The 27,259-nt window shown below is 45.4% G+C and overlaps 2 protein-coding genes across 4 annotated transcripts in view; one reads left to right on the top strand and one right to left on the bottom strand.

The window, feature by feature from the left end:
• The window catches only part of NGLY1 (N-glycanase 1), a 63,041-nt gene extending 52,866 nt beyond the window's left edge, over positions 1-10,175 (bottom strand). The window contains exon 1 of one of the 3 annotated variants that reach the window (XM_027086490.1): positions 10,026-10,175. In XM_027086490.1, the coding sequence (XP_026942291.1) occupies positions 10,026-10,156 (131 nt within the window). In that variant the 5' untranslated portion in view covers positions 10,157-10,175. The remainder of the gene's footprint in view (positions 1-10,025) is intronic. The other 2 variants (XM_027086488.1, XM_027086489.1) reach the window with 2 other exon arrangements.
• A 9,443-nt stretch (positions 10,176-19,618) lies between these two features.
• Positions 19,619-23,631, top strand: OXSM (3-oxoacyl-ACP synthase, mitochondrial). Its single transcript, XM_027086487.1, has 2 exons — positions 19,619-21,231; positions 23,178-23,631. Exons 1-2 carry the CDS (start codon positions 20,252-20,254, stop codon positions 23,578-23,580), a joined length of 1,383 nt encoding a protein of 460 aa, XP_026942288.1. The 5' UTR covers positions 19,619-20,251; the 3' UTR covers positions 23,581-23,631.
• The last annotated feature ends 3,628 nt before the right edge of the window (positions 23,632-27,259 follow it).

The raw sequence follows: 27,259 nt of genomic DNA, 5'->3' as shown, positions 1-27,259 counted from the left end.
TAAACATTGTCTTGGAATTAATTGTTCTCTAGATTTTATGCTGTGGCTATTTTCCACACCTGTGTCTTTCTCCCAGACGTATTTATTTTCTTTGAAGGAAGAAACCACTTTCCATTCTTGGCCCTTCCCAATCACACCCAATACAGTTCATAACCAGTAACTGTGTGCAGTTTGCAAAGGAAACTAGTGGGAAATCAAATATTGTTTTTTCTTACATCTTTATTGGAGTATAATTGCTTTACAATGGTGTGACAGTTTCTGCTTTATGACAAAGTGAATCAGTTATACATATATATATGTTCCCATATCTCTTCCCTCTTGCGTCTCCCTCCCACCCTCCCTATCCCACCCCTCTAGGTGGTCACAAAGCACCAAGCTGATCTCCCTGTGCTATGCGGCTGCTTCCCACTAGCTATCTACCTTACGTTTGGTACTGTACATATGTCCATGCCACTCTCTCGCTTTCTCACAGCTTACCCTTCCCCCTCCCCATATCCTCAAGTCCATTCTCTAGGAGGTCTTTGTCTTTATTCCTGTCTTACCCCTAGATTCTTCATGACATTTTTTTCCCCTTAAATTCCATATATATGTGTTAGCATATGGTATTTGTCTTTCTCATTCTGACTTACTTCACTCTGTATGACAGACTCTAGGTCTATCCACCTCATTACAAATAGCTCAATTTCGTCTCTTTTTATGGCTGAGTAATATTCCATTGTATATATGTGCCACATCTTCTTTATCCATTCATCCGATGATGGACACTTAGGTTGTTTCCATCTCTGGGCTATTGTAAGTAGAGCTGCAATGAACATTTTGGTACATGACTCTTTTTGAATTATGGTTTTCTCAGGGTATATTCCCAGTAGTGGGATTGCTGGGTCATATGGTAGTTCTATTTGTAATTTTTTAAGGAACCTCCATACTGTTCTCCATAGTGGCTGTACCAATTCACATTCCCACCAGCAGTCTAAGAGTGTTCCCTTTTCTCCACACCCTCTCCAGCATTTATTGTTTCTAGATTTTTTGATGATGGCCACTGTGACTGGTGTCAGATGATATCTCATTGTAGTTTTGATTTGCATTTCTCTAATGATTAGTGATGTTGAGCATTCTTTCATGTGTTTGTTGGCAGTCTGTATATCTTCTTTGGAGAAATGTCTATTTAGGTCTTCTGCCCATTTCTGGATTGGGTTGTTTGTTTTTTTGTTATTGAGCTGCATGAGCTACTTATAAATTTTGGAGATTAATTCTTTGTCAGTTGCTTCATTTGCAAATATTTTCTCCCATTCTGAGGGTTGTCTTTTGGTCTTGTTTATGGTTTCCTTTGCTGTGCAAAGCTTTGACGTTTCATTAGGTCCCATTTATTTTTGTTTTTATTTCCATTTCTCTAGGAGGTGGGTCAAAAAAGATCTTGCTGTGATTTATGTCAGAGTGTTCTACCTATGTTTTCCTCTAAGAGTTTGATAGTTCCTGGCCTTACATTTAGGTCTTTAATCCATTTTGAGCTTATTTTTGTGTATGGTGTTAGGGAGTGATCTAATCTCATACCTGTCCAGTTTTCCCAGCACCACTTATTGAAGAGGCTGTCCTTTCTCCACTGTACATTCCTGCCTCCTTTATCAAAGATAAGCTGACCATACGTGCCTGGGTTTATCTCTGGGCTTTGTATCCTTTTCCATTGATCAATCTTTCTGTTTTTGTGCCAGTACCATACTGTCTTGATTACTGTAGCTTTGTAGTATAGTCTGAAGTCAGGGAGCCTGATTCCTCCAGCTCCATTTTTCGTTCTCAAGATTGCTTTGGCTATTCGGGGTCTTTTGTGTTTCCATACAGATGGTGAAATTTTTTGTCCTAGCTCTGTGAAAAATGCCAGTGGTAGTCTGATAGGGATTGCATTGAATCTGTAGATTGCTTTGGGTAGTAGAGTCATTTTGACAATGTTGATTCTTTCAATCCAAGAACATGGCATATCTCTCCATCTATTTGTATCATCTTTCATTTCTTTCATCAGGGTCTTATAATTTTCTGCATACAGGTCTTTTGTCTCCTTAAGTAGGTTTATTCCTAGATATTTTATTCTTTTTGTTGCAATGGTAAATGGGAGTGTTTTCTTGATTTCACTTTCAGATTTTTCATCATTAGCGTATAGGAATGCCAGAGATTTCTGTGCATTAATTTTGTATCCTGCTACTTTACCAAATTCATTGATTAGCTCTAGTAGTTTTCTGGTAGCATCTTTAGGATTCTCTATGTATAGTATCATGTCATCTGCAAACAGTGACAGCTTTACTTCTTCTTTTCCGATTTGGATTCCTTTTCTTCTCTGATTGCTGTGGCAAAAACTTCCAAAACTATTTTGAATAAGAGTGGTGAGAGTGGGCAACCTTGTCTTCTTCCTGATCTTAGTGGAAATGCTTTCAGTTCTGTACCATTGAGGATGACGTTGGCTGTGGGTTTGTCATATATGGCCTTTATTATGTTGAGGAAAGTTCCCTCTATGCCTACTTTCTGCAGGGTTTTTATCATAAATGGGTGTTGAATTTTGTGGAAACCTTTCTCTGCATCTATTGAGATGATCATGTGGTTTTCTCCTTCAATTTGTTAATATGGTGAATCACGTTGATTGATTTGCGTATATTGAAGAATCCTTGCATTCCTGGAATAAACCCCACTTGATCATGGTGTATGATCCTTTTAATGTGCTGTTGGATTCTGTTTGCTAGTATTTTGTTGAGGATTTTTGCATCTATGTTCATCATTGATATTAGCCTGTAGCTTTCTTTCTTTGTGACATCCTTGTCTGGTTTTGGTATCAGGGTGATGGTGGCCTCATAGAATGAGTTTGGGAGTGTTCCTCCCTCTGCTATATTTTGGAAGAGTTTGAGAAGGATAGGTGTTAGCTCTTCTCTAAATGTTTGATAGAATTTGCCTGTGAAGCCATCTGGTCCTGGGCTTTTGTTTGTTGGAAGATTTTTAATCACAGTTTCAATTTCAGTGCTTCTGACTGGTCTGTTCATATTTTCTATTTCTTCCTGATTCAGTCTTGGCAGGTTGTGCCTTTCTAAGAATTTGTCCATTTCTTCCAGGTTGTCCATTTTATTGGCATAAAGTTGCTTGTAGTAATCTCTCATGATCTTTTGCATTTCTGCAGTGTCAGTTGTTACTTTTCCTTTTTCATTTCTAATTCTATTGATTTGAGTCTTCTCCCTTTTTTTCTTGATGAGTCTGGCTAATGGTTTATCAATTTTGTTTATCTTCTCAAAGAACCAGCTTTTAGTTTTACTGATCTTTGCTATCGTTTCCTTCATTTCTTTTTCTATTATTTCTGATCTGATTTTTATGATTTCTTTCCTTCTGCTAACTTTGGGGTTTTTTTGTTCTTCTTTCTCTAATTGCTTTAGGTGCAAGGTTAGGTTGTTTATTCGAGATGTTTCCTGTTTCTTGAGGTAGGCTTGTATTGCTATAAACTTCCCTCTTAGAACTGCTTTTGCTGCATCCCATAGGTTTTGGGTCGTCGTGTCTCCATTGTCATTTGTTTCTAGGTATTTTTTTATTTCCTCTTTGATTTCTTCAGTGATCACTTCGTTATTAAGTAGTGTATTGTTTAGCCTCCATGTGTTTGTATTTTTTACAGACCTTTTCCTGTAATTGATATCTAGTCTCATAGCATTGTGGTCAGAACACATACTTGATACAATTTCAATTTTCTTAAATTTACCAAGGCTTGATTTGTGACCCAAGATATGATCTATCCTGGAGAATGTTCCATGAGCACTTGAGAAAAATGTGTATTCTGTTGTTTTTGGATGGAATGTCCTATAAATATCAATTAAGTAAATCTTGTTTAGTGTATCATTTAAAGCTTGTGTTTCCTTATTTATTTTCATTTTGGATGATCTGTCCATTAGTGAAAGTGGGGTGTTAAAGTCCCCTACTATGAATGTGTTACTATCGATTTCCCCTTTTATGGCTGTTAGTATTTGCCTTATGTATTGAGGTGCTCCTATGTTGGGTGCATAAATATTTACAATTCTTATATCTTCTTCTTGGATCGATCCCTTGATGATTATGTATTGTCCTTCTTTGTCTCTTCTAATAGTCTTTATTTTAAAGTCTATTTTGTCTGATATGAGAATTGCTACTCCAGCTTTCTTTTGGTTTCCATTTGCATGGAATATCTTTTTCCATCCCCTTACTTTCAGTCTGTATGTGTCTCTAGATCTGAAGTGGGTCTCTTGTAGACAGCAAATATATGGGTCTTGTTTTTGTATCCATTCAGCCAATCTGTATCTTTTGGTGGGAGCATTTAGTCCGTTTACATTTAAGGTAATTATCAATATGTATGTTCCTATTCCCATTTTAATTGTTTTGGGTTCGTTATTGTAGGTCTTTTCCTTCTCTTGTGTTTCTTGCCTAGAGAAGTTCCTTTAGCACTTGTTGTAAAGCTGGTTTGGTGGTGCTGAACTCTCTCAGCCTTTGCTTGTCTGTAAAGGTTTTAATTTCTCCATTAAATCTGAATGAGATCCTTGCTGGGTAGAGTAATCTTGGTTGCAGGTTTTTCTCCTTCATCACTTTAAATATGTCCTGCCAGTCCCTTCTGGCTTGCAGAGTTTCTGCTGAAAGCTCAGCTATTAACCTTATGGGGATTCCCTTGTGTGTTATTTGTTGTTTTTCCCTTGCTGCTTTTAATATGTTTTCTTTGTATTTAATTTTTGACAGTTTGATTAATATGTGTCTTGGCGTATTTCTCCTTGGATTTATCCTGTATGGGACTCTCTGTGCTTCCTGGACTTGATTAACTATTTCCTTTCCCATATTAGGGAAGTTTTCAACTATAATCTCTTCAAATATTTTCTCAGTCCCTTTCTTTTTCTCTTCTTCTTCTGGGACCCCTATAATTCAAATGTTAGTTCATTTAATGTTGTCCCAGAGGTCTCTGAGACTGTCCTCAGTTCTTTTCATTCTTTTTTCTTTATTCTGCTCTGCAGTAGTTATTTCCACTATTTTATCTTCCAGGTCACTTTCCGATCTTTTGCCTCAGTTATTCTGCTATTGATCCCATCTAGAGTATTTTTCATTTCATTTATTGTGTTGTTCATCATTGCTTGTTTCATCTTTAGTTCTTCTAGGTCCTTGTTAAATGTTTCTTGCATTTTGTCTATTCTATCTCCAAGATTTTGGATCATCTTTACTATCATTATTCTGAATTCTTTTTCAGGTAGACTGCCTATTTCCTCTTCATTTGTTAGGTCTGGTGGGTTTTTATCTTGCTCCTTCATCTGCTGTGTGTTTTTCTGTCTTCTCATTTTGCTTATCTTACTGTGTTTGGGGTCTGCTTTTTGCAGGCTGCAGGTTCGTAGTTTCTGTTGTTTTTGGTGTCTGTCCCCAGAGGCTAAGGTTGGTTCAGTGGGTTGTGTAGGCTTCCTGGTGGAGGGCACTAGTGCCTGTGTTCTGGTGGATGAGGCTGGATCTTGTCTTTCCGGTGGGCAGGTCCACGTCTGGTGGTGTGTTTTGGGGTGTCTGTAGACTTATTATGATTTTGGGCAGCCTCTCTGCTAATGGGTGGGGTTGTGTTCCTATCTTGCTAGTTGTTTGGCATAGGGTGTCCAGCACTGTAGCTTGCTGGTCGTTGAGTGAAGCTGGGTGCTGGTGTTGAGATGGAGATCTCTGGGAGATTTTCGCCGTTTGATATTATGTGGAGTTGGCAGGTCTCTTGTGGACCAGTGTCCTAAAGTTGGCTCTCCTACCTCAGAGGCACAGCACTGACTCCTGGCTGCAGCACCAAGAGCCTTTCATCCACACGGCTCAGAACAAAAGGGAAAAAATTAGAAAGAAAGAAAGAAGAAAAGAAAGAAAGAAAGGAAGGAAGGTCGGAAGGAAGGAAGATGAAAGAAAGGAGGGAGGGAGGGAGGGAGGGAAGGAAGGACGGAAGGAAGGAAGGAAGGAAGGAAGGAAGATGAAAGAAAGAAAGAAAGAAAAGAAGGAGGGAAGGAAGGAAGGAAGAGAGAAGGGAGGGAGGGGGAGAGGGAGGAAGGGGGAGGGAGGGAGGGAGAGAGGAAGGAAGGAAGGGATGGAGGAGGAAGGAAGGAAGGAAGGAGGGCAGGAAGGAAGGAAAGAAAGAAAGAAGATAAAATAAAATAAAAGATAAAATAAAATGAAGTTAATAAAATAAAAAGTAATTATTAAGAAAAAAAAATTTTTTTAAGAAAAACAAAACCAGACAGATAGAACCCTAGGACAAATGGTGGAAGCAAAGCTATACAGACAAAATCTCGCACAGAAGCATACACATACACACTCACAAAAAGAGGAAAAAGGGGAAAAATCATAAACCTTGCTCTTAAAGTCCACCTCCTTAATTTGGGATGATTCGTTGTGTATACATCTATTCCACAGATGCAGGGTACATCAAGTTGATTGTGGAGCTTTAATCCGCTGCTTCTGAGACTGCTGGGAGGAATTTCCCTTTCTCTTCTTTGTTCGCACAGCTCCCGGGGTTCAGCTTTGGATTTGGACCCGCCTCTGCATGTAGGTCGCCTGAGGGCGTCTGTTCTTCGCTCAGCAGACAGGACGGGGTTAAAGGAGCCGCTGATTCGGGGGCTCTGGCTCACTCAGGCCGGAGGCGGGGGGAGGGGCATGGCGTGAGGGGCGGGCCTGCGGCGGCAGAGGCCAGCGTGACGTTGCACCAGCCTGAGGCGCGCCGTGCGTTCTCCTGAGGAAGTTGTCCCTGGATCCCGGGACCCTGGCAGTGGCGGGCTGCACAGGCTCCCCGGAAGGGCGTGTGGATAGTGACCTGTGCTTGCACACAGGCTTCTTGGTGGCAGCAGCAGCAGCCTTACCCTCTCATGCCCGTCTCTGGGGTCCGCGGTTTTAGCCACGGCTCACGCCCATCTCTGGAGCTCCTTTAAGCGGCGCTCTTAATCCCCTCTCCTCGCGCACCAGGAAACAAAGAGGGAAAAAAAAATCTCTTGCCTCTTCGGCAGGTCCAGACTTTTCCCCAGACTCCTTCCCGGCTAGCTGTGGCGCACTAGCCCCCTGCAGGCTGTGTTCACACCGCCATCCCGAGTCCTCTCCCGGCGCTCCGACCGAAGACTGAGCCTTGGCTCCCAGCCCTGCCTGCCCCGGTGGGTGAGCAGACAAGCCTCTCGGGCTGGTGAGTGCTGGTCGGCACCAATCCTCTGTGCGGGAATCTCTCCGCTTCGTCCTCCGCACCCCTGTTGCTGTGCTCTCCTCCACAGCTCCGAAGCATTCCCCCTCCGCCACCCGCAGTCTCCACCCACGAAGGGGCTTCCTAGTGTGTGGAAACCTTTCCTCCTTCACAGCTCCCTCCCACTGGTGCAGGTCCCGTCCCTATTCTTTTGTCTCTGTTTTTTCTTTTGCCCTACCCAAGTTCGTGGGGACTTTCTTGCCTTTTGGGAGGTCTGAGGTCTTCTGCCAGCGTTCAGTAGGTGTTCTGTAGGTGTTGTTCCACGTGTATATGTATTTCTGGTGTATCTGTGGGGAGGAAGGTGATCTCCGCCTCTTACTCTTCCGCCATCTTCCCCTCGTCCCCCCGAATTTAGTCAAATATTGTTTTTTAAAGAATGAATGAAGCAAGTTTCCTAAGGAACCCACATGGAATGCCAGTAAAACTACTGCAGATTTTTGAAAGGCAGATACTGAGGAAAGCTGATTTTTATTTATAAGTCAGTGAACTGAAAAAACGGTTCAAACCCATGGTACACTGTGCATGCAAATTAGTATATACTTCATTGTATAATTTCATTAGCTTTACGAGCCTTAGTTGGGGAATAGGATAAACATCATCTGAAGCAGAAATTTCAAACTTAACCCAAAGTATTATTTTCACCAGTGTATAGTGACAAATATCACTGTTAACACCAACAATTAAAAAACTGCAAATGAAATTCTCAGTTCAGCACTCACCCTATAAAATACTATGTCAGATCCTGAGTTAGGAGCAAAGGATATCAAGACAACACCCCTTATCGCTCATGCTAAAGGTGTTCCTAAAACAGCAAAAGAAACGATGGTTTCCTCTATTCTCAAATAAGTTAGATTAGCCTGTCTGTAATGCAGTGTAGCTAAGGGATCAAGAAGAGGCCTGGGGCTTTTCTGTTAAGAGGCAAGCAAATCACTGGACTTGGAAGCAGAAGAAAAGGTGAGGTTTTTTCCCCCCCTCTGAAGACCAAACGAGTTTGAACTGTAAGAATGAGGGCAGGGGGCTTCCCTGGTGGCGCAGTGGTTGAGAGTCTGCCTGCCAATGCAGGGGACACGGGTTCGTGCCCCGGTCTGGGAGGATCCCACATGCCACAGAGTGGCTGGGCCCGTGAGCCATGGCCGCTGAGCCTGCGCGTCCGGAGCCTGTGCTCCGCAGCGGGAGAGGCCACAACAGTAAGAGGCCCGCGAACCGCAAAAAAAAAAAAAAAAAAAAAAAAAAAGAATGAGGGCAGGAACTAATACTATTACTTAAGACAAACTAAAAAGGGTAGTTTTTCATACCATCTCCACTTATATGAGTTCCAGACTCCTAATTCCCTTTCTGGATAAAAAACCTTTTTAAGATAAGAAACATAAGCCATCGTAGAGACTATAACATACACTGACAGCATGCCACGTTTCTTCTATGAGTTTGGTAAACACTCATAATGACGATAATGATGGAAAAGACTTCCTTCCTCAAAACACCTTGATCTCAGCATTTGTGGTTTCCCTGGATTGAAAGCAGAAGTGAATCCTCATTACAAGGGCAACTCCCTTTTCTGAAGAATGGGGTTTAAATAGTTTGGTGGCTTTCCAGATGGGAGGTGCTAGCTGACGGCCTCTGGAGAACTCTGCCTCGGAGTTCACTGTGCAGAATCCTCTGGCATCCTTGCGCTCTGAAGAGCTGTCAGATCTCCCAGGGCTGAGAAGGTGAGCTGAGAGGGTGTCACAGAGGAGGAAGGTGGCCCCCATATAGGTCTTAACTGTGCAGCTGTGCACAGTGCACATGCTGCATCCCTCTCTGCATCTGTCACACAACAAGGGCTCAATATGTTCTTCTTTCAATTCACTTTTCAAATCATTAATGTTGCCTATATGAGCCATATTAAAACTGCCATGGGTTAAGACACTGCACTTGTAACTAAGGTCTCCAAAACTGGGTCACGTGAAATCTATAACCTTGACACTGCGAAGGATCTCCTTTTAGACTTCAGGCCAATACATCCACCCCTTAGAAAAGCAAGCGCACCAGGGGCTGGGGGGCGGGGGGCAGAGCCTATATGATCACGGCGCCCTGATAACCGAGCTAACAGCACTAAGGCGGAGGCACGTGGGGCTCCTTTTCCCTCCCCCACACATCCCGTCCCTCAGGACACCACATCGTTTGATCTAAGAGTGGAGGGACGTAATGCTTCAAAATGACTAATAAAACTTACTTCCCAATTCCCCAAATCTGTAAGGTTCCTTAGAGGTCTAGAAGTGTGCTCAGAGGAAAAGGAAACAAACTACTCTTAGCCAAGGTTATCCTCACAAACACCACGGTAGTGTTAGGCTCTAGTATTAGGATATTCACAAAACGCTGGGAAGAAAACATCTTGTCCGTGGCAAACTTCTGAGAAGCCCAATGGCAACTGAAGGCTGCTGGTGGGTAAAACGCACGCAGTGGGGATGAAACGCTGTCGCCGCTCCTGTCCTGACACGTAAGACTGTTCAAGCGCCGGACCGAGGCCAGAGCCCGGGGCGCGCCTTCCCCTCCTCCGCCCCGCGCGTCCCGGGACCCGGCTCGCCCTGGGCTCCGCGACAGCAGGTGTCCGGTCACAGGTGCAGAGACTCCCTCCGCTCCGGCGGGGCTGGGCCGGGCGGGTCTCCAGGCCCCTGGCTGGCGGCCCCAGCTCCCGCCCCGCCGCCCCCCTGAGCGGGAGCCAGGCCCGGGGCCCTCCCGGCCTCCGCGCCCCCGGGTCCGGCCGGGCGCCCCCAAACCCGGCCGCGCGTGCGCCGCGCCCCGCCCGCTGGCACGCGTCCCTCCCGCGGCCCCGCACCTGAGGATGTTGTCCGCGTAGGTGAGCAGCAGCTTGGAGGCCTCCAGGAAGGTCTCCGGGGTGTTCTGACAGAGCTCGGCCACCGCCGGGGACGCGGACCCACAGGAACTGCCCAGCGCCGCCGCCGCCATACTCGAGCGCGCGGCCGTGACCCCCCCTCCCCCCGCCCGCACCGCGTGCGCTCTGAGCAGGCGCCTCAGCTCGCCGCGCTCTGCGGCCGGCCGGGGGGAGGGGGCTGGTCTCCAGGGGCGGGGGCCCGGCCGAGAGGGAGGGGGCTGGTCTCCAGGGGCGGGGCTCGGCCGAGAGGGAGGGGGCTGGTCTCCAGGGGCGGGGGCCCGGCCGAGAGGGAGGGGGCTGGTCTCCAGGGGCGGGGCCCGGCCGAGTGGGAAGGGGCTGGGACTAGTCTCCGGAGCGGGGGGCTCGTGTTGGGGGGGCAGGGCTCGTGTGTGGGGGGTGGTCTCCAGGGGACGGGGGGTTTTCCAGGGGGGTGGGGTCTGATATCCTGGGCTGGGGACTCGGCGGGAGGTGAGGGGGACGGCTGGTCTCCAGGGGGCGGGGACTAGTATCCGGGACCGGTGGGGTTCGTCTGGGAGGAGCTGGGGGCTGTTTGGGGCCGTTGGGGGCTTGGGCCGACAGGGGCCTGGTTGTCAGGGCCTGGGGGCTTCGACCAGGCTGGGGTGTGGGTCTTGGTCGTCTGGACCGAGGGGCTTTGCCCATGTGTGTCTGGTGGTCTGGACCGCGGGGTGGGGTGGAGGGGCGGGGGTTTCGCGCAGGGGTAGGGGGTGCTGGCTGGTGCATCGCAGGAACCCAGGTTCCTCGGCGCCTCGGGGCCGGCCTCAATAGATCCAGCCAGACGGTGGAGAAACCCCCTATATTCCAACCACCCCTTTGCCCCCAGATGAAACTACTCTACAGCTTCCTCCTCGCAGATGGTCAGGCCTTCCTAAGTCAATGTGGATGAATGACCCCAGAGGGAAGCAGAAAACCACGTTCAAAACCAAACACATAAACTCTGCTGGGTTTCTCCTATATGGATTTTTTTTGGAATTAGATAAATGATTGAAAATCTCTTGCATAAGTCCCAGCTCAGAGAATATGATGCCTCTGTAAAGAAGTTTTTTTCAAAACTGCAGTTTGCAACATAGTGGGTTGTGGACTCCACTGACCAAAGTAAAACACATATCCAATAACGACAAAGTAGAATGGAATGGAGGAGAAAGGAAAGACAGCAAAATTATGCATCCCATGCAGTAAGTGTACGTATTAATTTGTGACCTTGTTTCGCAGGTAGATCCTGTGATCAGCGTCCTTTATTCCTCTTAAAAGAAGAATCCTAACATCTTTAATCCATCATCTACTTCTCCATGACCTTGAAAGTGTACTTTACCAATGCCTTCTTTCTTTTCCAAACCTCAACAAATGTTTTTCTTGACACTATATATTTTTAAAAGTTGTTTGTCTAAGTAGCTTCTTTGAATAATCTTGATGCTTTATCTTCAGTTCGCTTTTTAAATTTGAAATTTTCTTCCAATGTCTCTGAGCAAGACCCTGAGCAATAACCACCCACTTCAGTTACCATTCACTTGCCAGATATATGTGAGAAGTTTTTAATAAATATGTAGGTTTTTGGACCAGCTTCCAAGAATAGTGTTTAACTGATAGTGTGTTGCTAGCTGCCGTAACTGAAATTTTCAGTGACGTAACATGAGAAATTTCTTTCTTGTTCATACAAGAGGTATCATTTGTCAGTGAGCAGCTTTCCTCCAGATAATGATGCAGGGCCCCAGGCTCCTTTCCTCCCATAGAAGTCAACAAACATTTTCTATAAAGGACCAAATATTAAATGTTTAAGGGTTTGTGGCCATAGGGGCTCTGGTTCAACTATTTAACTCTGCCTTTGCAGTTGTTCCATAGGCAATACAGTTTGCCCTTGAACAACGTGGGCACCAACCCTCCAAGCATTCAAATTCTGTGTATAACTTCCTCTGTATCTGAGGTTCCACTGTATCTGTGGTTCTGAATCTGAGGTTGCAACTCACAGTGGGCCATGTAGCACTGTAGCATTTACTGTTGAAAAAAAATCCTCATATAAGTGGACCCATGCAGTTCAAACCCGTGTTGTTCAAGGGTCAACTGTACTTAAAATGAATGTGTATGGGTATGTCCAATGAAACTATTTACAAAAACAAGCAGCCTTCTGGATTTAGCGTGTGGTTTGCTAACTACTGCTATATGGCCACAGAGACTTTTGCATTTAGTTAGTGATTGGGCAGAAAGACCGCATACCTGCTTCTTAACCACATGGGCCCAGAAATGACAAACAGCGTTTTCTCTACTGTATCATTAGTGAAAATGAAGCCCCACCTAGATGAAAAGGGAGGGAGACTGGGAAATGTAGTCCTTAGCTGGACAGGCACCACCCACAACTCTGGGAATTGTGGGATGGGAGGTGGGAGGCCTGGGATGTAACTAGCTGTCTCTATCACAAACAGTATTCCCCTTGAGTTTCTTCTTTCCATCAGCACACTCATTTATTCTTATAATAATTGTATAAGGTTATCATATACTGTCTAGTATTTATGACTTTTTTTAAGGCTACAGAACACTTTTTTTTTTCAAATAAACCCTTAGGAGGAAACCTAGTATATACAAAACACCAAAGTGGAGGCGCTCTAGAACTGAAGCAGGAATGCTTGTGTGGTGGGGGAGGAATAGAATGTTATCAACTTAGCTTTCCCCTTGAGTAGATAATGGCTTTAAGGTACTTTTATGAGGGACATGCAACCACAGTGTGAAAACCAATGCCATAAAGTTAATGCTGTTAAAATAACGTACAGTCCATAAAATCATAGAAATCCTCATTTCAATGGTAATTCACTAAATTATTGTTTATTTTAATTCACCTGAAATTTAAATCCTTCCCAATTACTTTTTTTTTTTTTAATTTATTTCTTTTGGCTGAGTTGGATCTTCATTGCTGCGCGTGGGCTTTCGTTTTTAGTTGCAGCAAGAGGGGGCTACTCTTCGTTGCGGTGCACGGGCTTCTCATTGCAGTGGCTTCTCTTGTTCCAGAGCACGGGCTCTAGGTGCGCGGGCTTCAGTAGCTGTGGCGCACGGGCTCAGGAGTCGTGGCTCGCGGGCTCTAGAGCGCAGGCTTAGTAGTTGTGGCACACGGACTTAGTTGCTCCGTGGCATGTGCGATCTTCCCTGACCAGGGCTCAAACCCGTGTGCCCTGCATCGGCAGGTGGATTCTTAAGCACTGCACCACCAGGGAAGCCCCCCAATTACTCTTTACTTTGAGTAACTACTCTCTCTCTTGGATACCACCATCTATGAAGCTATTAAGGGAATTTATTATAACAAGGGACTTGGCTCATTCTTTTCCCTGTCTGCTTCTTCCACTTAAGTCAAGTTGAAAATATTTTGATTCTTCAGTTTCCTTTAGAAAAGTTAAAGGTTTTAAGCTAGTCAATCTCTTTTTTTTTTGCAGTACGCAGGCCTCTCACTGCTGTGGCCTCTCGCCCATGGCATGTGGGATCTTCCCAGACCGGGGCACGAACCCGTGTCCCCTGCATCGGCAGGCAGACTCCCAACCACTGCACCACCAGGGAAGCCCGCTAGTCAATCTCTTTATACCCACCATTGCTCCAAACACATAAAAGGATGTTCTAGTATTAAATCAGCTTTGAACTTCCTGTTCATTCACTTGATTTTTTTTTTTTTTTTTTTGCTTCAAGATAATGAATTTCTTTTTAGGATTCCAGCTTTGTTAAGAACATCATCTTTAGAGTTGACATATGGTGGCACTATTCTTAAAATGAAATAAAGATATAACTCACTGAAATTTCCCCAGGATAGGTTTTGTCATAAAAAAGAAAATGTTGGGACTTCCCTGGTGGCTCAGTGGTAAAGAATCTGCCTGCCAACGCAGGGCACACGGGTTCAAGCCCTGGGCCGGGAAGATCCCACATGCCGCGGAGCAACTAAGCCCGTGTGCCACGACAACTGAGCCTGCGCTCTAGAGCCCGCAAGCCACAACTGCTGAGCCCGTGAGCCACAACTACTGAAGCCAGCATGCCTAGAGCCCGTGCTCCGGAACAAGAGAAGCCACCACAATGAGAAGCCTGCACACCTCAAAGAAGAGTAGCCCCTGCTCGCCGCAACTAGAGAAAGCCTGCGCGCAGCAACAAAGACCCAACTCAGCCAAAAATAAATAAATATATTAAAAAAAAAAAAAAAAGAAAATGTTGACCTCAGTAAAGGTTATTGGCAAGGAGAAGGGTTGAAGCCTCTCAGGAATTGATGTGGTAGCTCACTACTGTGTGACTGTATTAAGTAATTAAGCAACTATTATTTATTGAGCACATGCTGTATGCAAAGCAGTCTGAGATGGATGACATAAGAAACTTTTAATCTAGTAGGAAGGACAAAATGAATAATAATACCTTACATACAGATAGCCCTTCAGTTGATGAAACAGAGTTACTGTGAAAAAATCATTTGGTAAGAAATGCACAAAGTGGTATAGGCATAAGGGTATGTGTTTATTAATTCATTCTGTAATTCATTCATTCACCAAATAGTTATGAAGCCAATGGCCGTGCGCCACACACTGTGAAGCAGGGGAGGAGATGAGCACAGGCCCCGCCTTCATAAGAGTCATCGAGTTCGAGCACTGGTGAGACCAGCAGTATCAGCATCACCAGGGAACTATCAGGATATTCTCAAGCCCCACCATTAAAGATGAGGCCCAGGGCTTCCCTGGTGGCGCAGTGGTTGAGAGTCCGCCTGCCGATGCAGGGGCCGCGGGTTCGTGCCCCGGTCCGGGAAGATCCCACATGCTGCGGAGCGGCTGGGCCCGTGAGCCATGGCCGCTGAGCATGCGCGTCTGGAGCCTGTGCTCCGCAACGGGAGAGGCCACAGCAGTGAGAGGCCCGTGTAAAAAAAAAAAAAGATAAGGCCCAGCAATGTGTGTGGTAAGCCCTTCAGGTGATTTCGGTGCACGGTAAATTTGGAGAACTATTAGTTTAGAAGAAGGAAAATTCCACTGTGGTTGCAGTTTCATGGAAGAAGAATTTGAAAAGACCCCTTAAATTGGGAGGTTAACGAGATGAGGAAGGGCAGGACTTCCCAGCTGTGGGAGGAAATGCCCCCAACACACACTTAATTAAGGACAGCATCCTAGCACTCTCTCCTCCGTGCCACTGCCTTAGTTTAGGGCTTCACCAGTCTTTTTTTTTTTTTTTTTTTTTAATATTTATTGGAGCATAGTTGCTTTACAATGTTGTGTTAGTTTCTGCTGTACAGCAAAGTGAATCAGCCATATGTATACATATATCCTCTTTTTTGGATTTCCTTCCCGTTTAGGTCACCACAGAGCATTGAGTCCCCTGTGCTATACAGTAGGTTCTTATTATTATCTATTTTATACATAGTAGTGTACATATGTCAATCCCAAGCCCCCAATTCATCCCCTCCGTAGAGCCTCACCAGTCTTAACTCTCTTCCCCATGTCCACTCCCACATTCCCCAATCCCCCTGCACATGCTGCAACGATGAGCTTTCTAAACCACCCATCTGATCATGTTATTCTTCTGCTGAAACGTTTTCTATGGCTACCCCTTGCCCACATGTAACTGAGCAGGACCCTATGAGGCCTTCCCAGAATAGACCTCCACCCACATCCCACACCTGCCTTTTGTTTGTAGAAAAACTTTAGTTGAAGAATAATCAGAGAAGTGAGAAAATGCAGAAAGAAAGGAAGACAATCAAGTAAGACCAAATAACAATACTTTAGCCATTAAACAGTCAAGGACCTTTAGTTCTTCCTCCAGGACTATAGAGAATATTCTGAGCCACATCCTTTGAGCTGTTTTACAGGTACTGAAAACCCCACAAGGTGGAGGAAGTTACCTGTCTGCTGCCCACAGGCATGTAGACCTCAGACCGGTTGGAACCAGAAGGCTGACGAGGTCGACTCCCCATTACCTCACCACCAACCAATCAGAATGTCCACGAGCTGACCACGCCCTGCTCCTTGAACACTGTAAGACTTCTCTCGACCCCCTCCAGGGCGGGGCGCACAGTCTTGAGGGCACGAGCCCACTGTGGCCCCCTTTGCCTGGCAAAGCAATTAAGCCATTTCTTTCTACTTCACCCAAAACTCTGTCTCCGAGATTTAATCTGGCACCAGCGTAGAGGCCAGATTTCAGCAACACACACTCTACCGCCAAATGATGTCACGAGTCAGGCAAGAAACTTGAATGTACTAAGTGGCTTTGTTCAAGACAAAAGAACTAGCAGAGAGTCCAGTGAAGGGAATGAGAGAGTTTACCATTTCCTTCCTAGAGGAATTTAGATTCAATAAAAGAATGTTGCAGTCCATGTTAGACCAGGGCTGCCTGCATATCATTTCTGACCTACAGGATCAAATCCAAAGTCTTCTGCACAACATCCAAGACTTTTTCAGATCAGCCCCTGCTTCGCTCTCATGCTTTCACTGTTGCTTTGTCCCACACCTCACATCCAGCATTGGCCACATTGAACTACTACTAGCAGTTTGTGGAAGATATCAGGTATCCAGGCCTTTGTTCTACTCTGTCAGGATGCCCTTTCTCACCAAATCTACTAGACAAACATGTACTCATTTTCAAGATGCAGTTCAAAGGTCAACTTTTTTGAAGGCTTTCCTGACTTTGGAAGGTAGTATTGACCCAGTTGTCTCCTTTGTATGATTATAATTCTGTCATATTCTTCTATTCCAGCACCTGTTTCAGTGGTTTGCACATATTTGTCTCCATGGCTGTTTCCTTAGACTATGAACTTCCTGAAAGCAAGAACCATACCCTATTCATTTTCATATGCCAGCTTCTAGCACAGCTTAGGAAGAAAATGAATGTTGAACAAAAGAAAGTACAAGCAAAGATACAGAGATGAAAAAAGACAAGCTGACGTCAACCTAGAGATGATAAGATCACTTTTGCTGGGTGTTGGGCTGCACCCTACAGGCCTGCAAGCCCTGGGCTTACCCAGCTTCAAGACAAAAGAAAGAGCCCAGAGTCAGTGACAGAGACACCAGTGGTTTAGTGGATGGGGGGATCTTACGTGTCTGAAGCAAGGTCGTGGAGTGACACCCCACCGTCTGCAGCAGACGGTGGGCAGGACATGGCAGCAGTCTTTGCTCCAGGGGGAGGGGGAGGTTACCAGTTACAGGAGAATTGATGTCAGGTTGGCTCATCGGTTACCAACAGTGAGGCACGCCCCTCACTGCTTCTTTGATGAACTCTCACATTACAGAGGTTCTGATCTAAAGATTAGTCACCAGCTGGGGCTGGGGGCAAGTCTGTAGGAAGGTCAGTCACGTGAGTAGGGTGTAGGTGAAGCAGGCACTCGTCAGGCAGAGGATGTAGAGTGCAAGAGAACAGCCATCTTGGGTGGAAATCTATTTTAATAGAGAATGGGAAATATATCTGGAAAGATAGTTTTAAATCACATTACAAAAAATTTAAGCAAACATATGTCGGAACAAGAGGCTATGGCAAGTGGAGCCTTTTTGAAGATTTTGGTACTTCAGCTAAAACACCATGGTATTTTAACAAGGAATATGGTACTAAATCATACAGTATAGCTATTAGAATATCATAAAATCTCTCACTCCTTTCCAGACCAAAGGAAAGATCAGAGGTAGAAATAAAAATGAAAAGACTTTTGGTGGATTTACTTTCCTACAATTTTTTTTTACCATGTTTTGGCCACACTGCACAGCTTGCAGGATCTTAGTTCCCCAACCAGCGGAAGCGGGGTGTCCTAACCACTGGTCCGCCAGAGAATTCCCTCTACAATATTTTAATTGACTTGTCACTTCTTATCCAAGATAATTTTGTGATGTTACAAAAGAAAAAAGAACAGCATGTTAAAACTGTGTTTCATATGAGTTTGGCTTCAAAAAATATTTTAGGACTTTTCGCACTATGATTTTAAAATATTATATAGCCATGAAGAGAGGAGAGAGCAAGTTTGGGTACCTCTCACTCCTTAACTTTTAGTTGTATTTTATAACCACGTTTGTTTTAATTTCTCTTAAAGTAACTCTATCGTCACTGAAAGGAGGTCATCCTAAGAAGTGACTGAATAGGCCTTGGATCAAGGATGACTCAAGGTCATACTAGGGAACTACTTTAGAAAAAGTCTATTTCCAGACACATTTAAATCCAGTACTAACTAGGAAAAGCTAAGCTTCTCCCAAATTCTTCCCTAGAGCTGGGAAAGAAGACAAAGCACTCTACTTGGAAGCCATCAAGAGGCACACTGTCCAGAAAGAAACAAATACGCTGAGAGGTTCAGATGCAGGTTATATGGTCAATCCTTTATCTACAGAAGAAAGAAGGACACAAAAGGCACCTGGGTCAGCACGTGAGCAACAGATGGTCATCTAAACAAATACTACCTTGCTGATTTCTTGCTTTTTTATATTTTCATGTTATTTTTCCCTTGATAGATTCACAGTGAGCTCTGAGCAAATAAAAGTTATTGAATTTTTCGAACACTTAGAAATAAATGTCTACATTCTTCTCTATTCTGTTCTTGTCTCCATTCTTAGACACTGGCTGTGATATTTTGAGCACCGCCCAAGAGCTGAAAATAAGTTTCAAAAAGTAAAAGTAACTTTATTATTACAAAAGCATTGTTTGTATACTATAGAGAAGATGATAAATAAAGCTAAGCAAAAATAAGGGGGAAAGGGAATCCCCTGACGGTCCAGTGTTTAGGATTCCACGCTTCCACTGCATGGGGCCTGGGTTCCATCCCTCGTCGGGGAACTAAGATCCTGCACACCACAAGGAGTGGGCAAAAAAATTTAAAAATTAAAAAATAAAATAAGGGAAAAACACCGCAATCATTATACTTGCTTGCAGACCAGACCAGACCCCGCCCCCAAGAAAACCCTTTAAAAAAAAAAGGAAAAATACAAGTTACTACTTGGATCTTCTACGAAATTATCAACATCTTTCCACATTAATAAATATTCACTTATAAAATTATTTTAAATGTTTGCACATTACTTAGATGTATCACAAAATAGACAACTGCGGTGAGTCCTACTTTGCTATTATAAACAACTCTGGGCGATACAGAGATCACTGTAACGATACGGTAACTTCTTTAATTCTTCCCTAGCATTCCAGGCGAATATGACGGAGTCCCTCTTCCCGCAACAGGCGAATATCTGGGATTATTAGCAAAAGAAAAAAAAAGAGATCCCTTTTTGATACGCAAAAATGCTATCTCCCCTCGTTACGTGCTCGTTCCCAAGTTATGCTGGAGTCGGTGAGGTGGCGCCCGGACCCTCCCCTCACCGTCTGACCTCCGCCAAGGTGACGCGAGGGAAGGGCGCCCGGCCCAGAGGGCGCGCACGCCGGACGTGCGCGTGCGCGCCTATGCGGACGTGTGTGTGCTCGGACGTGTGTGTGCGCGGACGTGCGCGGACGTGTGTGTGCGCGGACGTACGCGGACGTGCTGTGCGCGTGCGCACGCCCGCATCGCGCGTGGGACTGCGGCTGCGCTGGCCGCCGGAGGCTGGGTGCAGGTAGTGGGTGCTCGCTCCTCTTCTCCTTCCGCCCTCCAGCTCCGAGTCGGATCGGCGCTGCGTGGGGAGAGGGGTGTGGAGGACCCGGGTCAGGTGTCTTTTCCTCTCGCCACGCTTTCCTCGGGTTTCTGGGTTGGTGCGGGGAGTTGGCCACACCCCCTTCCCTTTCCCCCCACCCCACCCTTGACCTTCGCGGTCCCCGAAACCCTGATCAAAAAAGTTCTCTCACCGCCACCCCAAATGATAGGCCCTGAAGTGTGTTTTGTGCCTTTTGTAATAAGGCCTCGGTAATCCTGAAAAAGGATGCTTTTCGCAGCCTATATCCGGCCAGGAGTGCGTGTATATTTTTCATTGTGAAGTTCTGTTGTGAATCGAATGAGTCGTCTTTTCAGCTCTTTATCTTGGAATGTCCGAGGGTACTGCGAGTCTAAAAAGGGTTGAGTCCAGACAGGTGGTTTGATAAGTAAAAGTGATGTAACATTATTTTCCCTGCGCTCCTTAACAGCTCATACCAAGCACCCGAGAAAAACCACCTTGGATGTTGTTTCTTAGGCCTTTAAGGTATTTCAAAAACAGTCAGTACCTGCTGGGCGTGTCGTGGTCTGCTACGGAACGTCTCTGACCCTCCGAGTCTCAACCATGCTGTCAAACGGCTTGCAAAGTTTCCTAAAAGTTACAAGCCCTCATTTAATACACACAGGGTTGTGCCAGCGATTGATAAGTGAAAGGAGGTTTTTCGGAACTGTGCCAACACCCAGATTGCGTAGGCGGGTTGTCGTTACAGGCATTGGCTTAGTGACTCCTCTGGGTGTTGGCACTCAGCTGGTGTGGGATCGTCTTATCCAGGGAGAGAGTGGAATCGTTTCACTGGTCGGTGAAGAGTATAAGAGTGTCCCTTGCAGTGTTGCAGCTTATGTGCCAAGAGGTTGTGACGAAGGTCAATTCAACGCACAAAACTTTGTGCCCAAATCAGATATCAAGTCCATGTCTTCTCCCACCGTTATGGCCATTGGGGCTGCTGAGTTAGCCTTGAAAGATTCCGGCTGGCATCCTCAGTCAGAAGCTGACCAAGTGGCTACTGGTGTTGCAATTGGCATGGGAATGGTTCCCCTTGAAGAGATTTCTGAAACCGCGTTGATGTTTCAGACGAAAGGTTACAGTAAAGTCAGCCCATTCTTTGTCCCTAAGATTCTGATCAGTATGGCCTCAGGCCAGGTCAGCATTCGCTATAAACTCAAGGGCCCCAATCATGCAGTGTCCACGGCCTGTACCACGGGAGCTCATGCTGTGGGAGACTCTCTGAGGTTCATAGCCCACGGCGATGCTGATGTGATGGTGACTGGAGGTGCCGACGCTTGCATCAGCCCTTTGTCGCTGGCTGCGTTTTCCAGAGCCCGGGCTTTGAGCACAAACTCTGATCCGAAGTCGGCATGTCGGCCATTCCATCCCAAGAGAGATGGTTTTGTGATGGGAGAAGGTGCAGCTGTGCTGGTGCTAGAAGAACACGAGCATGCTGTTCAAAGAGGGGCTCGGATCTATGCAGAGATTTTGGGCTACGGACTCTCAGGTGATGCCAGTCACATAACCGCCCCTGATCCTGGAGGAGAAGGTGCCTTAAGGTAAAGAGTGGTTGTTTGTTCACATTTCTTCAGGTAAGACTCTTTATTGGAGTCTCAGCTTAGGGGAACTGTAGTATCTGGCCTTGGTGTACTGTATCTCTGTTGTGTTCCCATTTTAGACTAACTAGTGTTTTTGAATTCTTTGCTTTACCACGTTTGAAATATTTGAAAACATGTGAATATCCTTACAAAATCTGGATTTTTAGCGAAGGCCAGTAACGTTGTGAAGAAGGCTGTGTGTGACTTTGCCACATTTTCATCCCTTCAGTTGTGCTTAACAGCCGTCAGGGTCAGCAGGCTCCCTTCTGCAGCCCTCCATCACACCTGGACAGTACAGTTAGCGCTTTGTCCTACGTGTACCTGGTCTCTGCTCCATTTCAGCAGGGTTCTGCTGCGACTTCTCATCACCCAGGGATCTTATTAAAATGCAGATTCTGACTCCGTAGGTCTAGGGTGGTGCTCGAGATGCTGCGTTTCTAACCAGCTCCTAGGTGGTGCTGATGCTGCTGGTCTGAGGACTGCACTTGGAAAAGCAAGGTGCTTTTATTGTGAAAGAGGTAGTGAGTTAAGTTAAAAAACCCACAGAACAAAAGACCCCTCTGACACTAACATTATGTGTCAGTATGTTTGTTCATAGGTTAGCCTGCTTAGATCATATTACGTTTTAACCAGTTAAATTAGCCGGGGGTTGGCAAGCCTTTTCTGTAAAGGAACAAATAATATTTTTGGCTTTGTGGGCCAAAAATATTATCCCAGCTACGAGGGTCTCTGTCACAGCTACTCAGACTCTGCTTTGTAACTGAGAGTAGCCATGGACAGTACGAAAATGAATGGGTGTGTTCCGATGAAACTACAGTTGACCCTTGAACAACACGGGTTTGAACTACACGGTTCCACTTACATGCGGGTCTTTTTCGCTAAGTACATACTACAGCGCTACAGGATCCGCGGTCGGTTGAATCTGCGGATGTGGAATTGGGGGAATGGATGGCCAACGGTAAAGTTATAGGGGCATTTTCCGCTGTGTGACGGGTCAGCACCCCTAACCCCCAGTTTGTTCAGGGGCCAGCTGTGTTTACAAAAGCAGCATCTGGCCAGGGTCATAGTTCACCGACCCCTGAATTATATTTCTGAGTTTTAGTGAGTAGTTGCTAGTGCTGGAAATGTCAAGCCTAGTAGTCAGCTAGATGAGGAGATAGTTATGTTTAGGTGAAACCTTCCAGCACGCTTCAGATTATACTCTGAGCTGCCTCTTAAGGAAATGTATGCAGCCCAGAGATCAACAACTGAAAAAAAGGGTGTTAACATCCATGAGATTTTCAGAGGTTTTCCCAGAGAAGTGTTTTATTTTTGGATTTGTTTCTCTTGGGGTTTGGCTTTGTATTTCTTCATTTATTTAGAATTCTCATATCCTGAATAGACAATTTTTGAAAGGGTGTTTGAGCCTTAAAGTAATAGGACAGACATTTTTTAGATTATTGGGACATATTCCAAGTTTTACATTTAACTGTGAAAGAAAACATTAAAGCATAGTTATAAATTTTTTTCTCCACGTTTTAACTCTACAACACACCCCACTGGTAAGAAATTCCTAGAAGAGAAATTATTCTAGGCCTGAGTCTATGTGGCTTTTTCCTCAAGGAAGAAAGGACGATTCAAATAAAATGGAAATACGTTTTATTAGAGATTGTAAAATCCATAGGTTTGTATGTTTATGTCATGGTGATGAATCAGTCCAGGGTACTGGGGGTGCCTTGTTATTCCCATGCAGACCGCATTCCAACTCACACGGTAATCCAAGATGCTGTTCTGTCATTAGAGCATAAAGGGTTCTTTTCATCCAGTGTACTTGGATATTTCTTTTTCGTAAGCCATACAGACAATGAATACCTTGCTAAAATTAGATGTCGTTCCGATAAGTTCAGTTGCTTTTCTCATTTTATTAGATGCATGGCTGCTGCTCTAAAAGATGCAGGTGTACAGCCTGAAGAGATATCCTACATCAACGCACATGCTACTTCCACACCGTTGGGAGACGCTGCTGAAAACAAAGCCATCAAACGTCTTTTCAAAGAGCACGCCCACGCCCTTGCGGTTTCCTCCACCAAGGCAGCCACGGGACACCTGCTGGGGGCTGCCGGGGCCGCTGAGGCAGCTTTTACCTCCCTGGCTTGTTATCATCGAAAACTGCCACCTACTTTAAACCTGGACTGTACAGAACCAGAATTTGATCTCAATTATGTTCCACTCAAGGCACAGGAATGGAAAACTGAGAAAAGATGTATTGGACTCACCAATTCCTTTGGTTTTGGTGGTACAAATGCAACACTTTGTATTGCTGGCATGTAGGACAAATCATCTGTCATTAAATATTGATTTTTTTACCTGTTATAAACTGCATTAAGTTGAGAAATAATATGTTTATGTAAATGCATGTTTTTATATATCAGTATCCAGATATGCGTTATCTTTGTCAGGGTTTCTCAGCCTTGGCACTGCTGACGTTTTGTGCAAGGTAATTCTTCGTTGGGGAGAGGGGAGCTGTCGTATACATCGTGGAATGCTTTACAGCATCCTAGTCTCTACCTGCTAGATTCTGGGAGCACCTCCTTCCCCAGTGGTGACAATTAAAAATGCCTCTAGACATTTCCCCCTGTTTCTTGGGGAGGGGGCACAAAAGTGAGAAGGGAACAGCCTTCCGCATGTGTTAATGGGCTGCTTGTATTACCTTTGCTGCAGCACTTTATCCCCTATATACGTAAGTCTCCAGTCATGTTCATTCAGTGGTAATCAGTCTTAATTCTCGTGGGCGTATGGTTTGTTCCGTTGAAATTTATTGGGTGCCAGCTGTGGACCTGGTTTTGTACTGGCCACCAGCAATAAAGTGATATGTCAGGACAGGCTTCCTAAGGGTGAAAAGGTCTCAGTCAGGTTACAGGGGAAGGAAGGAAGAGTATTCCAGCCAGGAGGCATAGTGTGGAACGGCTAGGAAATTTAGAGAAAACCTCAGGACCAAATGTAAATATTTCAATACTTACAGCCTGAGATGGGAGTAGGAGATAAAGCCAGAAGACCTGGTGGAAATCAGGTCACAAAGAACCTTATAAGTTCTGTTAAGGCAGTGAGAGTAATGGAAGCCATCTAAGGTTTGGTGTGTTAACGATGGTTTTGTAACGTGTCAAGTTGGCTAGGCTGAGCCGCCTTTCCCAGAATTCGCTCTACCGTATGTTTTTTGGTTAGGGCTGGCCACGAGAGAGTCTTGTAGGAGATATGCAGGGCGACATGAAGCAGCAACCATTTTGTAGCTCACGTGTGTTGTGGCTTTGCTGGCTGACTTCTTGAGGTGAGGCAGTGGCTGAGCCCGTAACTGCTCCACCCGCCCCTGGATCCTCCCTCAATTTCCCTGACTCCTGGGCCACATGCATTTAGCTTCACGAATGGCCCAGCTTCCACCCCATGACGCCAAGGTCAGAGGAAGCAAGAACTGACAGGGTGAGGTTCATTCTTGTGGCTGTGCGTGCCAGCTGGTTGTTGGAACTTTACATCCATCTTCCCTTCCCAGTCGCCTGCCCGGCGGACTTGAGTCTCCAGCAGCGGAAGAGAATAGGTGGACCTAGCAGCCCTACAGAGACTGTTTAGCCGGTTCTTGTAACTGTGTAGGTCAGATCCCTGTAATAAGTATCTACATCTGTATCTCTCTTAGCGGTTCTCTCTCTGATTGAACCCTGACCGATACATGTGAAGAATGGGAGTTGTTGGGAGTAACATAATCACATTTCCTTTTAGAAACATGACTCCGGCTGCAGAGCAAAGAACAGATTGGAGGGAAGCAGGATTCCTATAAGGGAATCCAATCAGAAGGGGAGAGCAAAATCCAGGTAAGAAAAGATGGTGGCCTGGATGGAGCAGGATATTTTGACCCAAGGTTATTTTAAAGTTGAAAATCACGTTCATTTTTTTTAGTCAGTTTTACTAAGGCATAATTTACATGCAGTAAATTGCACCCATTTCAAGTGTATGGTTAAATGAGTTTTAATAAAGGTGTGACACACACTCGAGGAACTACTACCTCAATCAGAATATAGAGCATTTCCATCTCTGCAGAAATTTCCTTGTGCCCCTTTGCAGTCAATCTCCCCAGCTGCAGAAGAACTTTCTGTCACTATAGCTAAGATTTGCCTTTTCTAGAGTTTTATATAAGTGGAGTCATACAGAATACCCCTTGGTTCCTGGCTTCTTTCTCTCAATTTTTTTGAGATTTATCCATATTATTGAGTGTATCAGTAACTCTTTCCTCTTTTATTACTGATTTTTAAAAATTCTTTAATAGATACAGATACTTTTGGCTTTTAATCTTTCCCTAATCCCTACTCAGCTTATTTTATAGCATTTTACTTAATCTCACTCTTATTTTTTAGATGGATAGGTATTGCCTTTTGCACGGAAGACAAGGATTTAAAATTTCTTCTAAAACTGATAGCTTCTGAAGTGAAGAATCCTTCCTTTGAAAATCACAAATCTACAAGGGTACAGTTGTATAAAGGATATACGGTTGACCCTTGAACAACATGGGTTTGAACTGATCCCTGGATTACTTGTGCAAGGATTTTTTTCCATAGTCCATACTACAGTACTACACAGTCCACAGGTTGGTGGAATCCACAGATGCAGAGCGAGCGATACAGAGGGCCAACTGTAAAGTTATACAGAGACTTCTGACTGCACACTAGGGAAGGGGGGTCAGCAACCCCATACCCACGTTGTTCTAGGCGCAACTGTGTATATATGTGTATGTGATGTATATAGATAGACGTGTGTACGTCTATATATACACACATTACTGAGAATATTGAACTGGTAGAAATTTGACAGTTTTTTCCTGTGGTCTAGTGCCAAGAGGATATGACTATTTTTGGACCCAAAGACCCTCCTCTCCCCCTGGGTCTCTATGTTTAAGGAAAAAAGTAGACAACTTAGGGTAATAAAAGTAATAACAGTTAGCTTTAGTTTTAATTCAGGTCCCCTGAGAAGCAGACACCAGGAGAGGATTTCCTGTGCAAGTCTTCGGGGGGAAAGGCCTGTGAAGGATGAGGGGAGAGGGAACAAGAGAAGGCAGGGAGCCCCTCCGACCGTGATGAGAGTCTGACACCCGTCAGGAGGGGGGCGCAGGGATGAAAGGGGGTGGACTAGAAAGGTTTCAGATGGAAGTCCCATTCTAAGAGAGTTTTGGCCAGGCCGACGGGCCAAATCGACCGAGAATCTCATGTTGAAGGAGTTCCAGGACCCTCAGGGGTGGGCCTGCATCAGTGCCCCCACTGTGGTCGGCGGCAGTGCTACCAGGGCACGGCCGGAGACCTGAGCTGTGCGTTTTTCGTGGCCAGTGTGCTGCACCCCTTGTACCACAGTGATCTACTTCTGCAAGCAAGTTCAGGGGGCAGGTCCTCTGTGAGTTCTGTGGGCCTCTCTTTCTGAGGGAGAATTTAGAAGAGGGAAGTTAGTGGGACAAGCAGTAGCCCCTGATCCTGCATTGGTTTCAGGTGCATACTGGTTGGTACCCATCCTCTCCCTAAGCCACTGTTCTTTCCAAATTCCCCTCACCTTCAGTGATTATCTTGGCAGGCTTTGGCGGCTTCCCTGGTGGTGTGGCTCAAAACCTTTAGTCCTGAAAGGCTGAGCCCTTGGCAATCATACCACGCTCTTTTCGGACAGCAGTTGGAGCTGTGTCCTAGGCACTGGGATCAGGAAGCCAGCGGATACCAGGAGGCACCCAAGCAGACCACCGGGATTCCATACGCCTGCTACCTTCCCTGGCTGGTCAGGGTCAGATTCCACAGCCAGCATGCTGACTTTCTGGTCCCTGGGCACAGGGAGGCCAAAGTGTCCTGGCTGTAATGAGACACTTGCTGTGGCCCCTGGCAAGAGTGTGCATACCCTCTGGAGATCAGAACTTTTAACGCTGCAGAGCTCAGAGTGGCAAGGCTGGAAAGCATGAAATTCCTCGCTGTGATTGGATCACTGGGAGTGATGG

This window comes from Aethalodelphis obliquidens, unplaced genomic scaffold (genome assembly GCF_003676395.1).
Source record: "Aethalodelphis obliquidens isolate GAN/ISIS:26980383/991018 unplaced genomic scaffold, ASM367639v1 scaffold56, whole genome shotgun sequence".
Taxonomy (NCBI): domain Eukaryota; kingdom Metazoa; phylum Chordata; class Mammalia; order Artiodactyla; family Delphinidae; genus Aethalodelphis; species Aethalodelphis obliquidens.
Note: the sequence above shows the minus strand (reverse complement) of the source record. Positions and strands in the feature narration are given on the sequence as shown.